We start from the raw sequence: 18,319 nt of genomic DNA, 5'->3' as shown, positions 1-18,319 counted from the left end.
ATAGTAAAAAAAAAATAAAATCTAAGAATATAATTTTTTTTTTTTTAATTTAAAGTGAAATTTCCTCCCGTTCCTCGCGCCCCACCTGTCATGTCTCTATTCCCCACCTGTCATGTCTCTATTCCCCACCTGTCATGTCTCTATTCCCCACCTGTCATGTCTCTATTCCCCACCTGTCATGTCTCTATTCCCCACCTGTCATGTCTCTATTCCCCACCTGTCATGTCTCTATTCCCCACCTGTCATGTCTCTATTCCCCACCTGTCATGTCTCTATTCCCCACACTTTGAGAAACGCTGCCTTAAAGGCACTGCCTTTGCATGCCGGCCCAATCACATAATATCTACTGCTTTTCACACACACACAAGTGAATGCCACGCATACTTGGTCAACAGTCATACAGGTCACACTGAGGGGGGCCGTATAAACAACTTTAACACTGTTACAAATATGCGCCACACTGTGAACCCACACCAAACAAGAATGACAAACACATTTTGGGAGAACATCCGACCGTAACACAACAGAACAAATACCCAGAACCCCTTGCAGCACTAACTCTTCCGGGACACTACAATATACACCCCTGCTACCACCAAACTCCATCTCCCGAATTTGGAGGTCTCAAGGTTGGCAAGTATGGGTGTCGGTCGTTATACATAAAATCCCCACAACGCAGAGGAATAGACCACCGGTTACACTTAGTCGTTAATTACATTTACTAAAGATTTCGTTAGTAATCCAATCACTTTTTTGGTAAAGCAACGGGTAACTATATTTACTTTTTAAAAGTAATTTGCTGAACAATGATGATTAAATGGTGGATGTATTGACTATTTTTAATAAATGTGATGTTGGCACCTATATCCAGATCTTTACCCCAAATCTCCACCTGGTCCAAGCACCACCTCTCTAAAAAGTGCCAAGTGCCTGTGCTGAAGCGCTAAGGTGTAATCCAGCTGGCTAACGAGCAAGCATGAGTTTGCTTGGTGGTCTTGCTCCATCATGAAGACAACGCGCTCGTTAAAGCAGAGAGAAGTTGTCTCCTGATGGATGTGGTCAGCAGCAGCAGCAAGAGCAGCAGCAGGAGGCCCCGCCCAGGCCGACCCTAATGACTATTGACCGAAAAGTGCTGATGACTCAAACGGAGCGTGACGTTCCGGTCATCCCTGGGGGCGAATAACGCTCCTTTCATTGGCTCTCCCGGTGTCGGTCCGACCGACCCTGCTGCAGGACGATCTTGTCCGTGGCTGCAATGTGACAGAAAGAGGCCCTGGCCCTAATTCCCGCCATCGCTCTCAGAGCTAGCTTAGCATACACGACTGTCCCGAACGAAGAAAAAGATTGCCGCTAGAAAAAGATGAGGTCATACATGACGACTGTTCCACACCGCCAGTCAATAATATCGTATAGCGCTAGCTCGACTTAGCTGATAGCATGAACCGGGGGTGTCCAAAGTGCGTCCTGGGGGCCATTTGCGACATAGCTAACTTTTTAAACGCCAACAAACATTGGCATTTAAATATTAGCATGCTAGCTTTTCTGCTAATTTTGCAGGTATACAATCTTTTTTTACTTAATGAATGATACCTCCTACCATGTTAACGTTAGTATGCTATCTGTTTTTTTTTTTTAGCTAATTTGATAGGTATTTACTTCAGTCATAATTTAGTACTTGATGCATGCTAACTAGAGATGTCCGATAATGGCTTTTTTGCCGATATCCGATATTATCCAACTCTTAATTACCGATTCCGATATCAACCGATACCGATATATACAGTCTTGGTATTAACACATTATGCCTAATTTTCTTGTGATGCATTAAACAATGTAACAAGGTTTTCCAAAATAAATCAACTCAAGTTATGGAAAAAAACGCCAACATGGCACTGCCATATTTATTATTGAAGTCACAAAGTGCATTATTTTTTTAACATGCCTCAAAACAGCAGCTTGGAATTTGGGACATGCTCTCCCTGAGAGAGCATGAGGACGTTGAGGTGGGCGGGGTTGGTGGCGGCGGGGTTGAGGTGGGGGCGTAGGGGGTAGCGGGGGGTGTATATTGTAGCGTCCCGGAAGAGTTAGTGCTGCAAGGGGTTCTGGGTATTTGTTCTGTTGTGTTACGGTGCGGATGTTCTCCCCAAATGTGTTTGTCATTCTTGTTTGGTGTGGGTTCACAGTGTGGCGCATATTTGTAACAGTGTTAAAGTTGTTTATACGGCCACCCTCAGTGTGACCTGTATGGCTGTTGACCAAGTATGACTTGCATTGACTTGTGTGTGTGAAAAGCCGTAGATATTATGTGATTGGGCCGGCACGCAAAGGCAGTGCCTTTAAGGTTTATTGGCGCTCTCTACTTCTCCCTACGTCCGTGTACACAACAGCGTTTTAAAAAGTCATACATTTTACTTTTTGAAACCGATACTGATAATTTCCGATATTAAATTTTAAAGCTTTTATCGGACATCTCTAATGCTAATATTAGCATGCTAGCTATTTAAACACATTTTTCAGGTACACACTTCAGAGTAATATATTTTGGCATTTATTGCATGCTTCAGTTAGCATTTTAGCATGCTAAAATTAGCATTTGTTTTAGCTCATTTAAAAGGCATACACTTCAGTAATATATTTTGGTGCTTGACGCATGTTACAGTTAGCATTTTAACAGGCTAAATATTAGTATGTTTAGCTAATTTAACAGGCTTACATTTCAGTAATATATTTTGGTATGTGACGCCTGATACAGATAGCATGCTATCCTTTTAGCTAATTTAGCAGGTGTACACCACAGTGTCATATGTTTTGGTATTTCACTAATGCTAACTGTGAATGTGCTATTTTAGCATGTTAGCATGTTGTTTTTTTCAGCTCATTTTGCTCATATTTTTTGCTACTTTGAGCTATCTGGCCAGCGTGAAAACTTTTGTCATTTCAGTTCGGCTTTGAATCTTCACCATTTACGCCAAAATTTCTTCCGAAACAGCATTTTCTAGATCTTAAAAAAAAAATGGTATTTTGTACTGATTTTTGAAGGTAAAAACTACCAAAATGTCCCCCGGGGCGGTATAGCTCGGTTGGTAGAGTGGCCGTGCCAGCAACTTGAGGGTTCCAGGTTCGACCCCCGCTTCCGCCATCCTAGTCACTGCCGTTGTGTCCTTGGGCAAGACACTTTACCCACCTGCTCCCAGTGCCACCCACACTGCTTTAAATGGAACTTAGATATTGGCTTTCACTATGTAAAAGCGCTTTGGGTCACTAGAGAAAAGCGCTATATAAATATAATTCACTTCACTTCTTTAGTCTGTCCGTCTGTGGACCTTAGCAGAAAAGGTTTGGGTAGCCCTGATGTAAACAAACAAACGACATGGTGACATTTGAAGTGTGTTACAAGTGTATAAAGAAGTTAAGCACTGTTAATAATAAAAGGTAGAACAGAATCAAAGAGTTCCATTTTGGGGGGAAAAAGTCACTTTTAGAAGCGGGTTTTTCATCGATGTAAACAAAGTAAGTGCAAGTTGTCGCATGGTTGTTAATGTTTGCCATGATGTCACTGGAGTGTTTGTACACTCGTGAGTCACACACTGGCCGATGAGACAACAAACACGCAAAGAGGAAACACAAGGCTAAGATAAAGCTCCATGGCCTCGCTGCAAAACAACAATAATCCTCGCGGTCACATGACCCAACAGGAAGCGGCATAATCATATTTGGACATTACGTCATTGTATTCTCTGCTCCCGTGTCACTCAGGAACTACTACTACACACACACACACACACACACACACACACACACACACACACACACACACACACAGTATAAATAATAATAAGTATAATAAGTATTCCTAGCAGTAATAGTTACCTTGAATCTTCCAGCATGCAGCCCATCAATCAATAACATTAATGGATGTGCAACAAATGTGAGTGTGTGTGTGTGTGTGTGTGTGTGTGTGTGTGTGTGTGTGTGTGTGTGTGTGTGTGTGTGTGAGTATACACACTCTCACAACCACAACAACAATAAGTACACACAAGATTTGTCTTTAGAAAGACAACATTGCTCACATGCGCGCTGCTGTTTTTTTTTAAAGAACTTGCTGCAAAAAACACTAGTCAAAGATCCTCTATATCAGAATCAGAAACACTTTATTCATCCCGGAGAGGAAATCATGTGACAGGAGAATTCTGCTGTTTTTAAACACCTAATGCAAAAAAACACAACAGTACCAGTCAAGATCTTTTATATAACGGGACCACTCTGCTGTTTTTATGAACCGAAAAAAACGGTAGTCATAGATCCTTTATATGACCGGAATGCTTTGCTGTTTTTAAGCATCTCCTGCAAAAAAAACAATCACTCAAATATATTTTATATGACAGAAATGCTCTGCTGTTTTTAAGAACCGATTGGAAAAAAAAACGCAAGTCAAAGATCCTTTATATTACGGGGGTGCTCTGCCTCGGCTGTTTTTAAGAACCTATTGGAAAAAAATACAGGTCAAATATCCTTTACATGACAGGAGCACTTTGCTGTTTTTAAGAACAGACTGGGGGGAAAAAACAGTAGTCAAAAATCCTTTATATGATAGGAGTGCTCTGCTGTTTTTAAGAACCGACCCCAAAAACAAATGCTGCTAGTCAGAGATCATTTATAGTACAGGAGTACTCTGCTGTTTTTTAAAGGACCTAGTGGAAAAAACGCAAGTCAAAGACCCTTTATATGACAGGAGTGCTTTGCCTCTGCTGTTTTTAAGAACCTATTGAGAAAAAAAACACTTGTCAAAGATCCTTTAAATGACAGGAGTGGTTTGTTGTTTTTAGGCACCTATTGTAAAGAAACATCAGTCAAAGATCCTTTATATGATAGGAGTGCTCTGCTGTTTTTAAGAACCGACCCCAAAAACAAATGCTGCTAGTCAGAGATCATTTATAGTAGAGGAGTACTCTGCTGTTTTTTAAAGGACCTAGTGGCAAAAACGCAAGTCAAAGACCCTTTATATGACAGGAGTGCTCTTCCTCTGCTGTTTTTAAGAACCTATTGAGAAAAAAAACACTTGTCAAAGATCCGTTAAATGACAGGAGTGGTTTGTTGTTTTTAGGCACCTAATGTAAAGAAACATCAGTCAAAGATCCTTTATATGACAGGTGCACTCTGCAAGATGTTTTTTTTGGGGGGGGACGTGGTAATGGGGGGTTGGTGGTATGGGAGGGGGGCTGTCAAAGAACCTTTATCGTATAGGATTGCTTTGCTGTCTTTCAGCAACTAATGCAAAAATAGTCATTTCAAAGATCATGTATACAACAAAAGTGTTCTGCTGTTTTTTTAGCACCTACTGGGGATTTTTTTCTTTATCAAAGATCCTTTATAGTAAAGGGACAATCTGCTGTTTTTAAGAACCTACCGCAAAAACAAATGCTGCTAGTCAGAGATAATTTATAGTACAGGAGTACTCTGCTGTTTTTTAAAGGACCTAATGGAAAAAACGCAAGCCAAAGACCCTTTATATGACAGGAGTGCTCTGCCTCTGCTGTTTTTAAGAACTCATTGGAAAAAAAAACACTGGTCAAAGATCCTTTAAATGACAGAAGTGCTTTGCTGTTTTTAAGCACCTACTGCAAAAACATCAATCAAAGATCCTCTATGACAGGAGCGCTTTGTCAGTTTTTAGGCACCTATTGTAAAGAAACATCAGTCAAAGATCCTTTATATGACAGGTGCACTCTGCAAGGTTTTTTTTGGGGGGTGGGGGGTATTGGGGGGGTTGGTGGTATGGGGCAAAAATAGTCATTTCAAAGATCCTGTATATGACAAGAGTGTTCTGCTGTTTTTAAGCATCTACTGGGCCAATCATTGCTAATCAAAGGTTCTTTAAAATAAATTAATGCTCTGCTTTTTTAAGCACCTACTGCAAAAACATCAATCAAAGATCCTATATGACAAGAGGAATATTTGTTTTTATTTTTTTGTGTGTGTGTGGGGGGGGGGGGCGCTGTCAAAGAACCTTTACCGTATACGATTGCTTTGCTGTTTTTAAGCAACTACTGCAAAAATAGTCACTTCAAAGATCATGTATATAACAAAAGTGTTCTGCTGTTTTTTTAGCACCTACTGGGGAAAAATATGTTAATCAAAGATCCTTTATAGTAAAGGCACAATCTGCCGTTTTTAAGCACCTACTGCAAAAAACTTGAGTCAAAGATCTTTCATTGGACAGGAGCGCACTGCAATTTTTTAATTTTTTTTGGGAGGGGAGGGGGGGGCACTCATCAAAGATCCTTTCTTACACGGGATCGCTGTTTTTTTTTTAGGACTGACTGCAAAAACACCAGTCAACATCCACAGATTAGGGATGCTATGCAAAAAAAAATTAAAATAGCCAAAGATCATCTAAATGACAAGAGTGCTCTGCTGTTTTTGTTTTTAATCCTCAAATATCCTCTAGGTGGCAGTAGTTTTTGAGTATTGTTTACATGTGCGATACAGCAATATTATTGTTTAATAGGCTGTGCATGTGTACCTAATAGAGTGAATACTATACTACTATGTTCAATAGTACTATACAGTTTTTACATACAGTACAAACCTGCATAGTAAAAAGAAGTACATATCTGTATATACTACATGCAGTATACCTGTATAGTCCATATAGCACATATAGTACATTTAGTAAATATAGCACATATGGTACATACTTGTATAGTAAATATAGTACATAAAGTATAGTATATATAGTACATAAAATACTGTATAGTCAAAAATAGTACATATCTGTATATAGAATATCTCTCCCGGCTGGCCTGGGAACGCCTCGGGATCCCCCGGGAGGAACTGGACCGAGTGGCTGGGGAGAGGGAAGTCTGGGCTTCCCTGCTTAGGCTGCTGCCCCCGCGACCCAACTTTAGATAAGCGGAAGAAGATGGATGGATGGATGGATGGATGGATGGATGGATATAGTACATGCAGTATACCTGTATAGTCCATATAGTACATTTAGTAAATATAGTACATATAGATTTTTTTAGATTGAGATTTATTGGTCCCCTTGGGGAAATTCATTGTCACTGCCGTACATTTAAACACTAGACATTACACATCACACACACACACAAAAAAAATAACAAAAAGACATCATACAAGACTAACACACATTTACAGGCTTGTCAGACATATGGAGCATATGGAACATCCTTGTATAGTAAATATAGTACATACAGTATAGTGTATATAGTACATACAATACTGTATAGTAAAAATAGTACATATCTGTATATAGTACATGCAGTATACCTGTATAGTCCATATAGCACATTTAGTAAATATAGTACATATGGTACATGCTTGTATAATAAATATAGTACATACAGTATAGTATAGTATCTGTCTGGCAGCACTGATGACATCACCTCTACAAGAGTGGGTGGGTTAGCTATGGTCACCCTGAGCAAGTCGGGCGGGTGGGCACTACATACATTATGAAGGCTTCCGGGTTCTCTTATTGGCGGGAGGACGTGTGACGTCACCCAGGAGCAAGGTGGCAGGAGACGAAAAGGATGGAACATTTGTCAGCCATGAAGGTGAAGATGAGGATGAAGATAGGATGGAACATTTGTCAGCCATGAAGGTGAAGATGACGCGGTCACGTGAGCACACACCTCCATAATGAACGGGAGCGTGTCGTTTCTGAGGGAGTGTCACGTCTCGTGGGGATGCTCTACACCTAAACGCCCTGCGCTGACGCAACACACGCACACGCGCATCCTTACCTGCTCCATGTCTTCAGCGACCCTCCTCCCTCCTCCTGTTCTCGGCCATGGCTGCGTCTCCCACTCTCCAGTATTCCCGACAACAACAACAACCGCAACGTGGCCGCCGTGGCGTCACCGAGGCGAGGCTGCAGCCTCCATGCGCGCGCATGGTGACGCGCGTGGAAGTGGAGGACCTCACTTGTCTCCTGGATGACTCCCGCTCTTCGTCCTCAAGCTCTGACTGTGCGGACTGGCCCCGCCCCCTCCCGCTGCAGGGGGCCACACATGGAGAGCCAATGAGAAGCGAGCAGCCAGAAGGGCGGCTGCAATGTGATTGGCTTAGGAGGGGTGAAGGGGGGGGGCACAGCGCTAGTAACCCCCCCTCCCCCCCCTCCCTGCTGCCAGCTGTCCCGCTCATGCTTCCCTAAAAACCTCTGTTGCCATGGGCGACAGCAACCACAGCTCGTAGGGGCAACGCGATTGGCCTGGCGGGATGAAGACCCCGCCCCTTATTATCTATGACATGTCGTCTTCTTTTGTGCACGACTCATCCTGGGGGTCCGGGCATTCTTGGTGAGGCGGAAGGAAAACCACTTCCTGTGCGGCCTGCAGCGCAACAACAGGAAGACCACGACCAGGAAGACGACCCGACACCCCCCCCCCCCCCCCCCCCCCCCCACTCAAACTTTTCCCGCTTCACTCCTCACCACCCCAGCCGTCATCAAAGCTCCACCCACTTCCTGAAACATCCACATTGCACAACATCAGGCTGCAGGTGCAGTAAGGTCAAAGGTCACACGCACATACCTTGTTCAACATAGTCCAAGATCGTTTATGTGACAGGAGGAGTGCTCTGCTATTATTATTTTTTTTTTGCAAACTACAGTAGATACAAAAACATTAGTCAAAGATCCTCTATATAAGTTCAAAGTTAGTCACACACACACTAGGTGTGGCAAAATTATTCTCTGCATTTGACCCATCACCCTTGATCACCCTCTGGGAGGTGAGGGGAGTAGTGAGCAGCAGCGGTGGCCGCGCCCGAGAATCATTTTTGGTGATTTAAGCCCCAATTCCAACCCTTATCGGGGATTCTCAGAGTGTAGTGGTACACGGGCTCCATCTAGTGGTCAAATAATCAATTGATTAAATATTTCAACACGATGTTACTGTTCAAACCGTGTAATGTTACAGTGGCCAAAAACATTTAAATAAAACCCCTGTCTTGTTTTTAATGAATGCTTAGACCTACTATGCTACTGTATTTTAATGTTGGTCATTATGGCTGGAAAAAGTTTGAGAACCACTGCCCTATATGACACAAATGCTTTTAAAGACCTATTACAAAGATCCTCTAGAAGACAAGATTGTTCTGCTGTTTTTTTTAGGAATATACAAAAACATTATTCAAAGATCATATACATTACAGGAGGGCTCTGCTGCTTTTAAAGACATATTCAAAGATCTTCTATATGACAGGAGTGCTGTGTTGCTTTTTAAAGACCTATTACGAAGATCCTCTAGAAGACAAGATTGTTCTGCTGTTTTTTTTAGGAATATACAAAAACATTATTCAAAGATCATATATATAACAGGAGTGCTCTGCTGCTTTTAAAGACATATTTCAAAGATCCTCTAGAAGACAGGGGTGTTCTGATGTTTTTAAAAATCTACTACACAAACATTTTTCAAAGATCCTCTAGAAGACAAGAGTGCACTGCTGTTTTTTAGAATAAAAAAAAACTAAAAACATTGTTCAAAGATCCTCTATACAACAGGAGTGCTGTGCTGCTTTTAAAGACATATTGCAAAGATCCTCTAGAAGACAAGAGTGTTCTGCTGTTTTTTTTAGGAATATACAAAAACATTATTCAAAGATCATATATATATATGACAGGAGTGCTCTGCTGCTTTTAAAGACATATTTCAAAGATCCTCTAGAAGACAAGAGTGCTCTGATGTTTTAAAAAAATCTACGACACAAACATTATTCAAAGATCCTCTAGAAGACAAGAGTGCACTACTGTTTTTTAGAATTTAATAAAAAAAAACTTTGTTCAAAGATCCTCTATACGACAGGGGTGCTGTGCTGTTTTTGAAGACCCATTTCAAAGATCTTCTTCAAGACAAGTGTGTTGTGCTGGGTTTTTTTTTTAGAAATATACAAAAACATTATTCAAAGATCATATATATGACAGGAGCGCTCTGCTGCTTTTAAAGACATATTCAAAGATCCTCTATAAGACAGGGGTGTTGTGATGTTTTTACAAATCTACTACACAAACATTATTCAAAGATCCTCTTTAAGACAAGTTTTTTAGAATTTAATAAAAAAATAAAAACATTGTTCAAAGATCCTCTATATGACAGAAGTGCTGTGCTGCTTTTAAAAACGTATTGCAAAGATCCTCTAGAAGACAAGAGTGTTCTGCTGATTTTTTAGGAATATAAAAAAACATTATTCAAAGATCATCTATATAACAGGAGCGCTCTGCTGCTTTTAAAGACATATTCAAAGATCCTCTACAAGACAGGAGTGTTCTGATGGGTTTTTTTTTAAATATACTACACAAACATTATTCAAAGATCCTCTAGAAGACAAGAGTGCATTGCTGTTTTTTAGAATTTAATTTTCAAAAAAAAACATTGTTCAAAGATCCTCTATACAACAGGAGTGCTGTGCTGCTTTTAAAGACGTATTGTAAAGATCCTCTAGAAGACAAGAGTGTTGTGCTGTTTTTTTTAGGAATATACAAAAACATTATTCAAAGATCATCTATATGACAGGAGGGCTCTGCTGCTTTTAAAGACATATTCAAAGATCATGTAGATTTCTAGAAGACCAGAGTGTCCCACTGTTTTCAGGAATCTCCTACAGAAAGACTAACATGATAACATGCTCACATGATGACATCATAACATGAACATGATGATATGCTAACATGCTAACATACTGTAACATGCTACAAAGACTCTGCCCTACTTGCATTCCAAACACTCTTGTCTCTTTAATGTGCTCATGATGAGAGAGTGTGTGTGTGTGTGTGTGTGTGTGTGTGTGTGTGTGTGTGTGTGTGTGTGTGTGTGTGTGTGTGTGTGTGTGTGTGGTGACAGAACAGCGAGAGTATTGTGGGGGTTATAGAAGATACTATCAGCACAGGAATGAGCAATATTTCCCACACAAACTTCAAACTGCACCACCCGGGTGAAAAAGGAGCTGAGCCGGAAGGCAAAGCTCTCAATTTACTGCTTGATCTACGTTCCAATCCTCACCTATGGTCATGAGATGTGGGCTTCTCTGCTTAGGCTGCTGACCTCGGATAAGTGGAAGCAGATGGACTTGAAACTACAAGCTACTGTCACTGTGGTGTATTTATATCACATAGTTTTATAATAATACAATACATATTAATACAATATGACTGCATTATAATAGCAATATATCTTAATAGCCACAGGAAAAAACACTGGCTTTAATTCATTATTTTTACGCACAAATTGTATTTCATTGCTTAGTTTAATAAATATCTTCTTTTAACATGGTTATTAAGATTATTATAAAACCATAATCAAATAATAATGATATTGTGTACTGATCAAAATAACACAAAATTATGTGTTATGTTATATGATTTTATAATTAATGTTTTATTTTGGTTGTTTCTTGTGTCATTTACATACCAATGCATCAATAAACATATATATATATATATATATATATATATATATATATATATATATATATATATATATATATATATATATATATATATATATATATATATATATATATGTATAAGTATATAAAATGTCACCATTCATGCACATCTAAAATGTTAAAGTTAAAGTAGCAATGATTGTCACACACACACTAGGTGTGGCGAAATGATTCTCTGCATTTGACCCATCACCCTTGATCACCCCCTGGGAGGTGAGGGGAGCAGTGGGCAGCAGCGGTGGCCGCGCCCGGGAATCATTTTTGGTGATTTAACCCCCAATTCCAACCCTTGATGCTGAGTGCCAAGCAGGGAGGTAATGGGTCCCAGTCACGTTTCATGCACATCTTAAAAATCACCTTTCATGCACATATAAAATGTCACCATTCATCCATCCATCCATCCATCTTCTACCGCTTGTCCCTTTCATGTACATCGTAAACGACACATTTTATCTAAAATGTCACCTTTCATGCACATCTTTAAACAGCACCTTTCATGCACATCTAAAATGCTACCTTTCATGCACATGTAAAATGTCACCTTTCATGCACATCTTAAACGACACATTTTATGCACATCTAAATATCACCTTTCATGCACATCTAAAATGTCACCTTTCATGCACATCTTAAACGACACATTTTATGCACATCCAAAATGTCACCTTTCATGCACATTTTAAACGACACATTTTATGCACATCTAAAATGTCACCTTTCATGCACATCTAAAATGTCACCTTTCATGCACATCTTAAACGACACATTTTATGCACATCCAAAATGTCACCTTTCATGCACATCTTAAACGACACATTTTATGCACATCTAAAATGTCACCTTTCATGCACATCTAAAATGTCATCTTTCATGCACATCTTAAACGACACATTTTATGCACATCTAAAATGTCACCTTTCATGCACATCTAAAATGTCATCTTTCATGCACATCTCAAACGACACATTTTTTGCACATCTAAAACGTCACGTTTCATGCACATCTTAAAATTCACCTTTCATGCACATATAAAATGTCACCATTCATCCATCCATCCATCCATCCATTTTCTACCGCTTGTCCCATTCATGTACATCGTAAACGACACATTTTATGTACATCTAAAATGTCACCTTTCATGCACATCTTTAAACAGCACCTTTCATGCACATCTAAAATGTCACATTTCATGCATATCTTAAACCTCACCTTTCATGCGCATCTTAAACGACACATTTTGTTTACCTTTAAAATGTCACCTTTCATGCACATCTTAAACGACACATTTTATGTACCTCTAAAATGTCACCTTTCATGCACATGTAAAATGTCACCTTTTATGCACATCTTTAACGTCACATTTCATGTACATCTTAAAAATCACCTTTCATGCACATATAAAATGTCACCATTCATCCATCCATCCATTTCTCCACCGCTTGTCCCTTTCATGCACACCTTAAACGACACATTTTATGTACATCTAAAATGTCACCTTCCATGCACATCTTAAACCGCACCTTTCATGCAAATCTAAAATGTCACCTTTCATGCACATCTTAAACGACACATTTTATGCACATCCAAAATGTCACGTTTCATGCACATTTTACACAACACCTTTCATGCACGTTTGGAAAAGTCGTGTGAGTCAAAACCTCCCCTCTCTTACTACCAGTGTAGGCTAACGACGCCCCCTGCTGGACAAAAAGAAACACGACATCTGGGTGGATCGATCCAAATGTCGACACAGATATATAAGAGATTTATATTTTTAAATTCCCTTAAACGTTTATTGTTAGGGATATCAGTGTATTGTTGAAAGTGTTTAGATATATTATGCGGTTTACACTGGAGGTCTTTTGCTCAAACAATTGTATAAAATAAAAGGAAATAATTGTAACAATATTTTCATAATTTTGTTGTAAAATCTTTACGAATATGTTTGTTAATAAAAACAATTTTGTCTTGTATTTTATTACAAATATGATCAACAAATCAAAGGAAAATTTACAAAATAATTTGACGACGTAGAAAAAAGTTCACGAGAGAATATTGATATCGGCGATACTGGCCCGGTATTGACTTGGTATCGGATTGATACCAACATTTGTGCTACTTTTCCCTGCATCAGTGATCATTATTATAAACCCAGAGGAACAATTTCACAAATAACTAGGACCGATTTCATTAAAATCCTCTTTATTAAACACATCAGTGCATTAATACAAATACATTATTAATAACACATGTTGTGGTCAACTGAAAGGTTATGTTTACAACCCCACAAAACAAAAAAAAAAAGGCTTCCAAACCCGTATTGCGTTTTTGTTTTGGCGTGAGTGCTGATTGGACACAAAAACATGATGGAATAAATAATGACATGAAGTTTACGGTGCAAATTCTCGCTCCTGTATGCATACGGATTATGATTGGCGAGCATGTGTGGATTGAAAGTCTTCTGCATGACATGAGGGTCCCTCGTGGTCCTGGTTCAGGTCCTGGTTCAGGTCTCCTCCCTGAAAACAGATGATGCTGTGCTCACATTTCCCTGGCAAACCATTGAAGATAGCCATAACAACTTCTGACTTTTATTGATAACAAAACACAATAATCTACATTAAAAATGGTCATATTTACCGTATGCAACTGAACGCATCCTAACACAGCGTCCATGATGGAGAGAGCAGGGATGCTCGCCTCCCTCCTCCTCCTCCTCCATTCGGCCGCCATCATCACAGCATGTAGATGATGTAGGAGAGGAAGACCAGGGCCATGATGGCGAAGAACATCAACACCATGATGTCCACCATGATGACACGGATTGCGAAAGAGCAAACCGAAGACTGTAGTAGTAAAGTGGGACTGTCCGTAGGAAGAGATCGACTCGACTCGGAGGCGTTCGGAAATGGGCGGAGCGTCAGTATAGCGACAACCCGGTGCTTTTACTGGAAGGCGTGTCCGAGTGAGTTCGGTGACGAAATAAGTTAATTTGTGACAACATATTTAAACATCTTGATAATACTAATAATAAGCATTTCAACATATATATTTTTATTTAGTGTTGGTTCGGCTAAGCAGTGTTTTAATCAGTCGTGAAGCACACGCCAGGCAGAACTCAGGGCTAACTATCCCCGCCCCACCCTACTTCCTGGAAAACGCATTGAGCCATTTATTTTTGGAATATAATTTCCACGTATATGTTTGTAATGAATAATAAATACTGCCGTTTGTCATTGTCTTTTAATACAGTATGTTTTGTAGTGTTCGTTAGTTATTCACACAATGTGCATTAAATCAATAAATGGAAAAACAGGGCTACATGCAGTAGCTGGGTACCTCCTGCAGGTGGCAGTGTAAACTAGCTAGATGATGTGACAGAAGAACAAGACCCGGAAGTGCACAACAAATTCGTAAACGTTACATTTTTTGTGCGAAAAAGCATGTACGGTCTTAATTGTTACTATTGTATTAATAAAGTAGTAGTAAACTAGTGATAAAGTTTTAAAACATAAAAGCAGAGTTGTGAAATGTATGGTGTTAGAGTCAATGCTAACTACATGCAGTTACGGTCTTTCCATGTCATTCATTTACATACATAATTCATATGTAATCATTTAAATACAAATCAAATGTGGTACATTACCTTCCCTGTGAGTTTTGTTGGTAGACGTGAGCGGAGAGAGGAGATCTCTAGTTCTCAGATGGGAGCCGGATCTTGAGGAGCCGTTCCTTCAAAAGAGCCGTTCAAAAGAATGGCTCGTTATTGTAGTTCTTGCTAACTTTTTTTGGTTTTTTTTAAATCAAGCGCCAATCTGTAGATCAGAATAATGTATTTACATAAATATTACTGTATTTGTGGGAATTATTCTGAAATATTGGCTATAATTGTATTTTTGGTTGTGTTTTCATTGTACATATTCCATTAAGGCGGAGCCATATTTCCATGCGTTTGACAGTGGCACCACTAGTTTACATTTTCCTCTCACCTAAAAAACTAAATGTGTGGCATTTTAACAATATGAAAAAACGAAACAAATTAATGGATATAAAGAGTACAACTACAATAAAAAAATAGGACATAGAAATATGCATACTTGCCAACCTTGAGACCTCCGATTTCGAGAGGTGGGGCGTGGTCGGGGGGGGGGGGGGGGGGGGCGTGGTTGGGGGCGTGGTTAAGATATATATATAAGAAATACTTGACTTTCAGTGAATTCTAGCTATATATATATATATATATGTGTGTGTGTATATATATAAATAAATAAAATAAATACTTGAATTTCAGTGTTCATTTATTTACACATATACACACACACATAACACTCATCTACTCATTGTTGAGTTAAGGGTTGAATTGTCCATCCTTGTTCTATTCTCTGTCACTATTTCAGAACACACACATTATACAAATATACATTATAAAATCAATAAGAAAACGGGAGCTCTAATTTGGGAGTCTGAATTAGGATCAGAAGTTCCTATATAAACATTGCGCACTCACGTCGCCTTTTTGTATTGATTACTGCAGCTGTGCACTGGATTCATTCACAAATACAAACTACAACTCACAAACACTTTAGAGTTAGGCTCCACCATCAGAATGTGTACTTAAACTTATAAAGATCACATGGATATTATTCAGTGAGTTGATTCACCAAAACTAACCTGTTATACAGGAGGAAAAAGCACACAGGACATTTCAATTGTTCACAGACTGGTCGCTCTCATCAGAATGACAAGACACTTCCGGTCTGCAGGTGATAGCATTCAATTGGGAAGAAACGCCCTCCTGCCCCCTACTGACCAATGTGAATACTGATAAATGTGGAATGACAGCTCCAAAAACGAATTCAAACCACAAAATAAAATAAATAAATCAACACAAAAATGTGACACATTATGGGTGGGTCACATATGCATGTACACAGGGGCGCCGCTAGGGATTTTGGGCCCCATGAAAAGGATCTTTACAGGGCCCCCAACACAGTGTCATTATTTTTTCTGTATTATAATTTCATCATCATTAGGGGCCTCTCTGGGCCCCCCTCCATCATGGGCCCCTAGAATCCGTCTCCTTTACCCCCCCTTTTCGGCGCCCCTGCATGTACAGTAGATGGCTGTAGTATTGTCCTGTTTAAAAGTGTCACAACATTGCTGTTTACGGCAGACGAACTGCTTTACGGTAGACGAAAACTTGACTGCTGTTGTTGTGTGTTGTTACCACGCTGGGAGGACGTTAATGAAACTGCCTAACAATAAACCCACATAAGAAACCAAGAACTCGCCCTCCATCATTAGCTGTTTATATTGTGGGAAAGCGGACGTGTGAACACGTCACTCAGGTCCGCATGGAGCTGGAGGGGGCGTGGCCTCCAGCTCCGCCTGAATTTCGGGATATTTTCGAGAGAAAATTTGTCCCGGGAGGTTTTCGGGAGAGGCGCTGAATTTCGGGAGTCTCCCGGAAAATCCGGGAGGGTTGGCAAGTATGGAAATATGAGACTACAAAATTGTATTGCCATTAGAGATGTCCGATAATGGCTTTTTTGCCGATATCCAATATTCCGATATTGTCCAACTCTTAATTACCGATTCCGATATCAACCGATACCGATATATACAGTCGTGGAATTAACACATTATTATGCCTAATTTTGTTGTGCTGCCCCACTGGATATTACCATGAATTGATTAACCTGGAACCCGACTTAAACAAGTTGAAAAACGTATTGGGGTGTTACCATTTAGTGGTCAATTGTACGGAATATGTACTTCACTGTGCAATCTACTAATACAAAGTTTCAATCAATCAATCAAAAACAAGGTTTTCCAAAATAAGAGAACAACTTCAACTCCAGTTATGGAAGAAAGTGCCAACATGGCACTGCCATATTTATTATTGAAGTCACAAAGTGCATTATTTTTTTAACATGCCTCAAAACAGCAGCTTGGAATTTGGGACATGCTCTACCTGAGATAATCCTGATACCCATTACAACTATGGGAAATACTATACCGGTACTTTGACTTTCACAAAGTGCATTATTTGTTATTTTTTTAAACAAGCCTCAAAACAACAGCTACAAAAACAAAGGCACACAGCTTCGGTCCAGAGTATACTGGCCTACGTCCGTGTTTTTCCGGATACGTACCGCTCCGTACAGCGGCGTTTTAAAAAGTTATTAATTTTACTTTTTGAAACCGATACCGATAATTTCCGATATTACATTTTAAAGCATTTATCGATATTATCGGACATCTCTAACTGTTGTGTGCGCGCTTGAACTACTACCCTTCAGAATAAATCCTACAAGTGAATACAAATGAAAAAATAAGATTATATAATTCTAAAAATATAAATGTATATTCAAATATATAGTTTTTAAATTAAAAAACAAGTTTCCAAATGCTGCTCAGTTTAGACTTAGACAAACTTTATTGATCCACAAGGGAAATTGTTCCTCACAGTAGCTCAGTTACAAAGGATGGAAAGGGCAAGGATGGAAGGTAAGTAGACTAAAAATGTACCATAGTAGCAATATAAAATATGTAATATTTACATATTATATATATACAGTATATAATATATATTGATATATTATATGTTTCCTTTAACTGACTCATTTTCTAGTCCTGTTGCCAGTCGGGTGGCACGCACCAGCAGTGGGCACTTGGCGACACTAAACTTGAATATTCATAAAAAACGTCAACAACTGGGAATCCGTTCTCAACGTTCACTTAAATGAGCCGTCTCATGCCTACATGAGCGCACACAGAGCTACAGCGAGCCGAAAGCCCAAAATGAACACACTAAATGATGTACAGCATAAACCTGAGCCAAACAGTC

At 39.5% G+C, this 18,319-nt stretch overlaps 1 protein-coding gene across 1 annotated transcript in view; it reads right to left on the bottom strand.

The window, feature by feature from the left end:
• arhgap23a (Rho GTPase activating protein 23a) overlaps nt 1-8,003 on the bottom strand; it is a 150,335-nt gene extending 142,332 nt beyond the window's left edge. The window contains exon 1 of the mRNA XM_061981288.1: nt 7,770-8,003. Coding sequence (XP_061837272.1) covers nt 7,770-7,778 — 9 coding nt within the window. The 5' untranslated portion in view covers nt 7,779-8,003. The remainder of the gene's footprint in view (nt 1-7,769) is intronic.
• Between the last annotated feature and the right edge of the window lie 10,316 nt (nt 8,004-18,319).

This window comes from Nerophis lumbriciformis, linkage group LG24, assembly GCF_033978685.3.
Source record: "Nerophis lumbriciformis linkage group LG24, RoL_Nlum_v2.1, whole genome shotgun sequence".
NCBI lineage: Eukaryota > Metazoa > Chordata > Actinopteri > Syngnathiformes > Syngnathidae > Nerophis > Nerophis lumbriciformis.
This window is presented reverse-complemented; position numbering and strand designations above follow the sequence as displayed.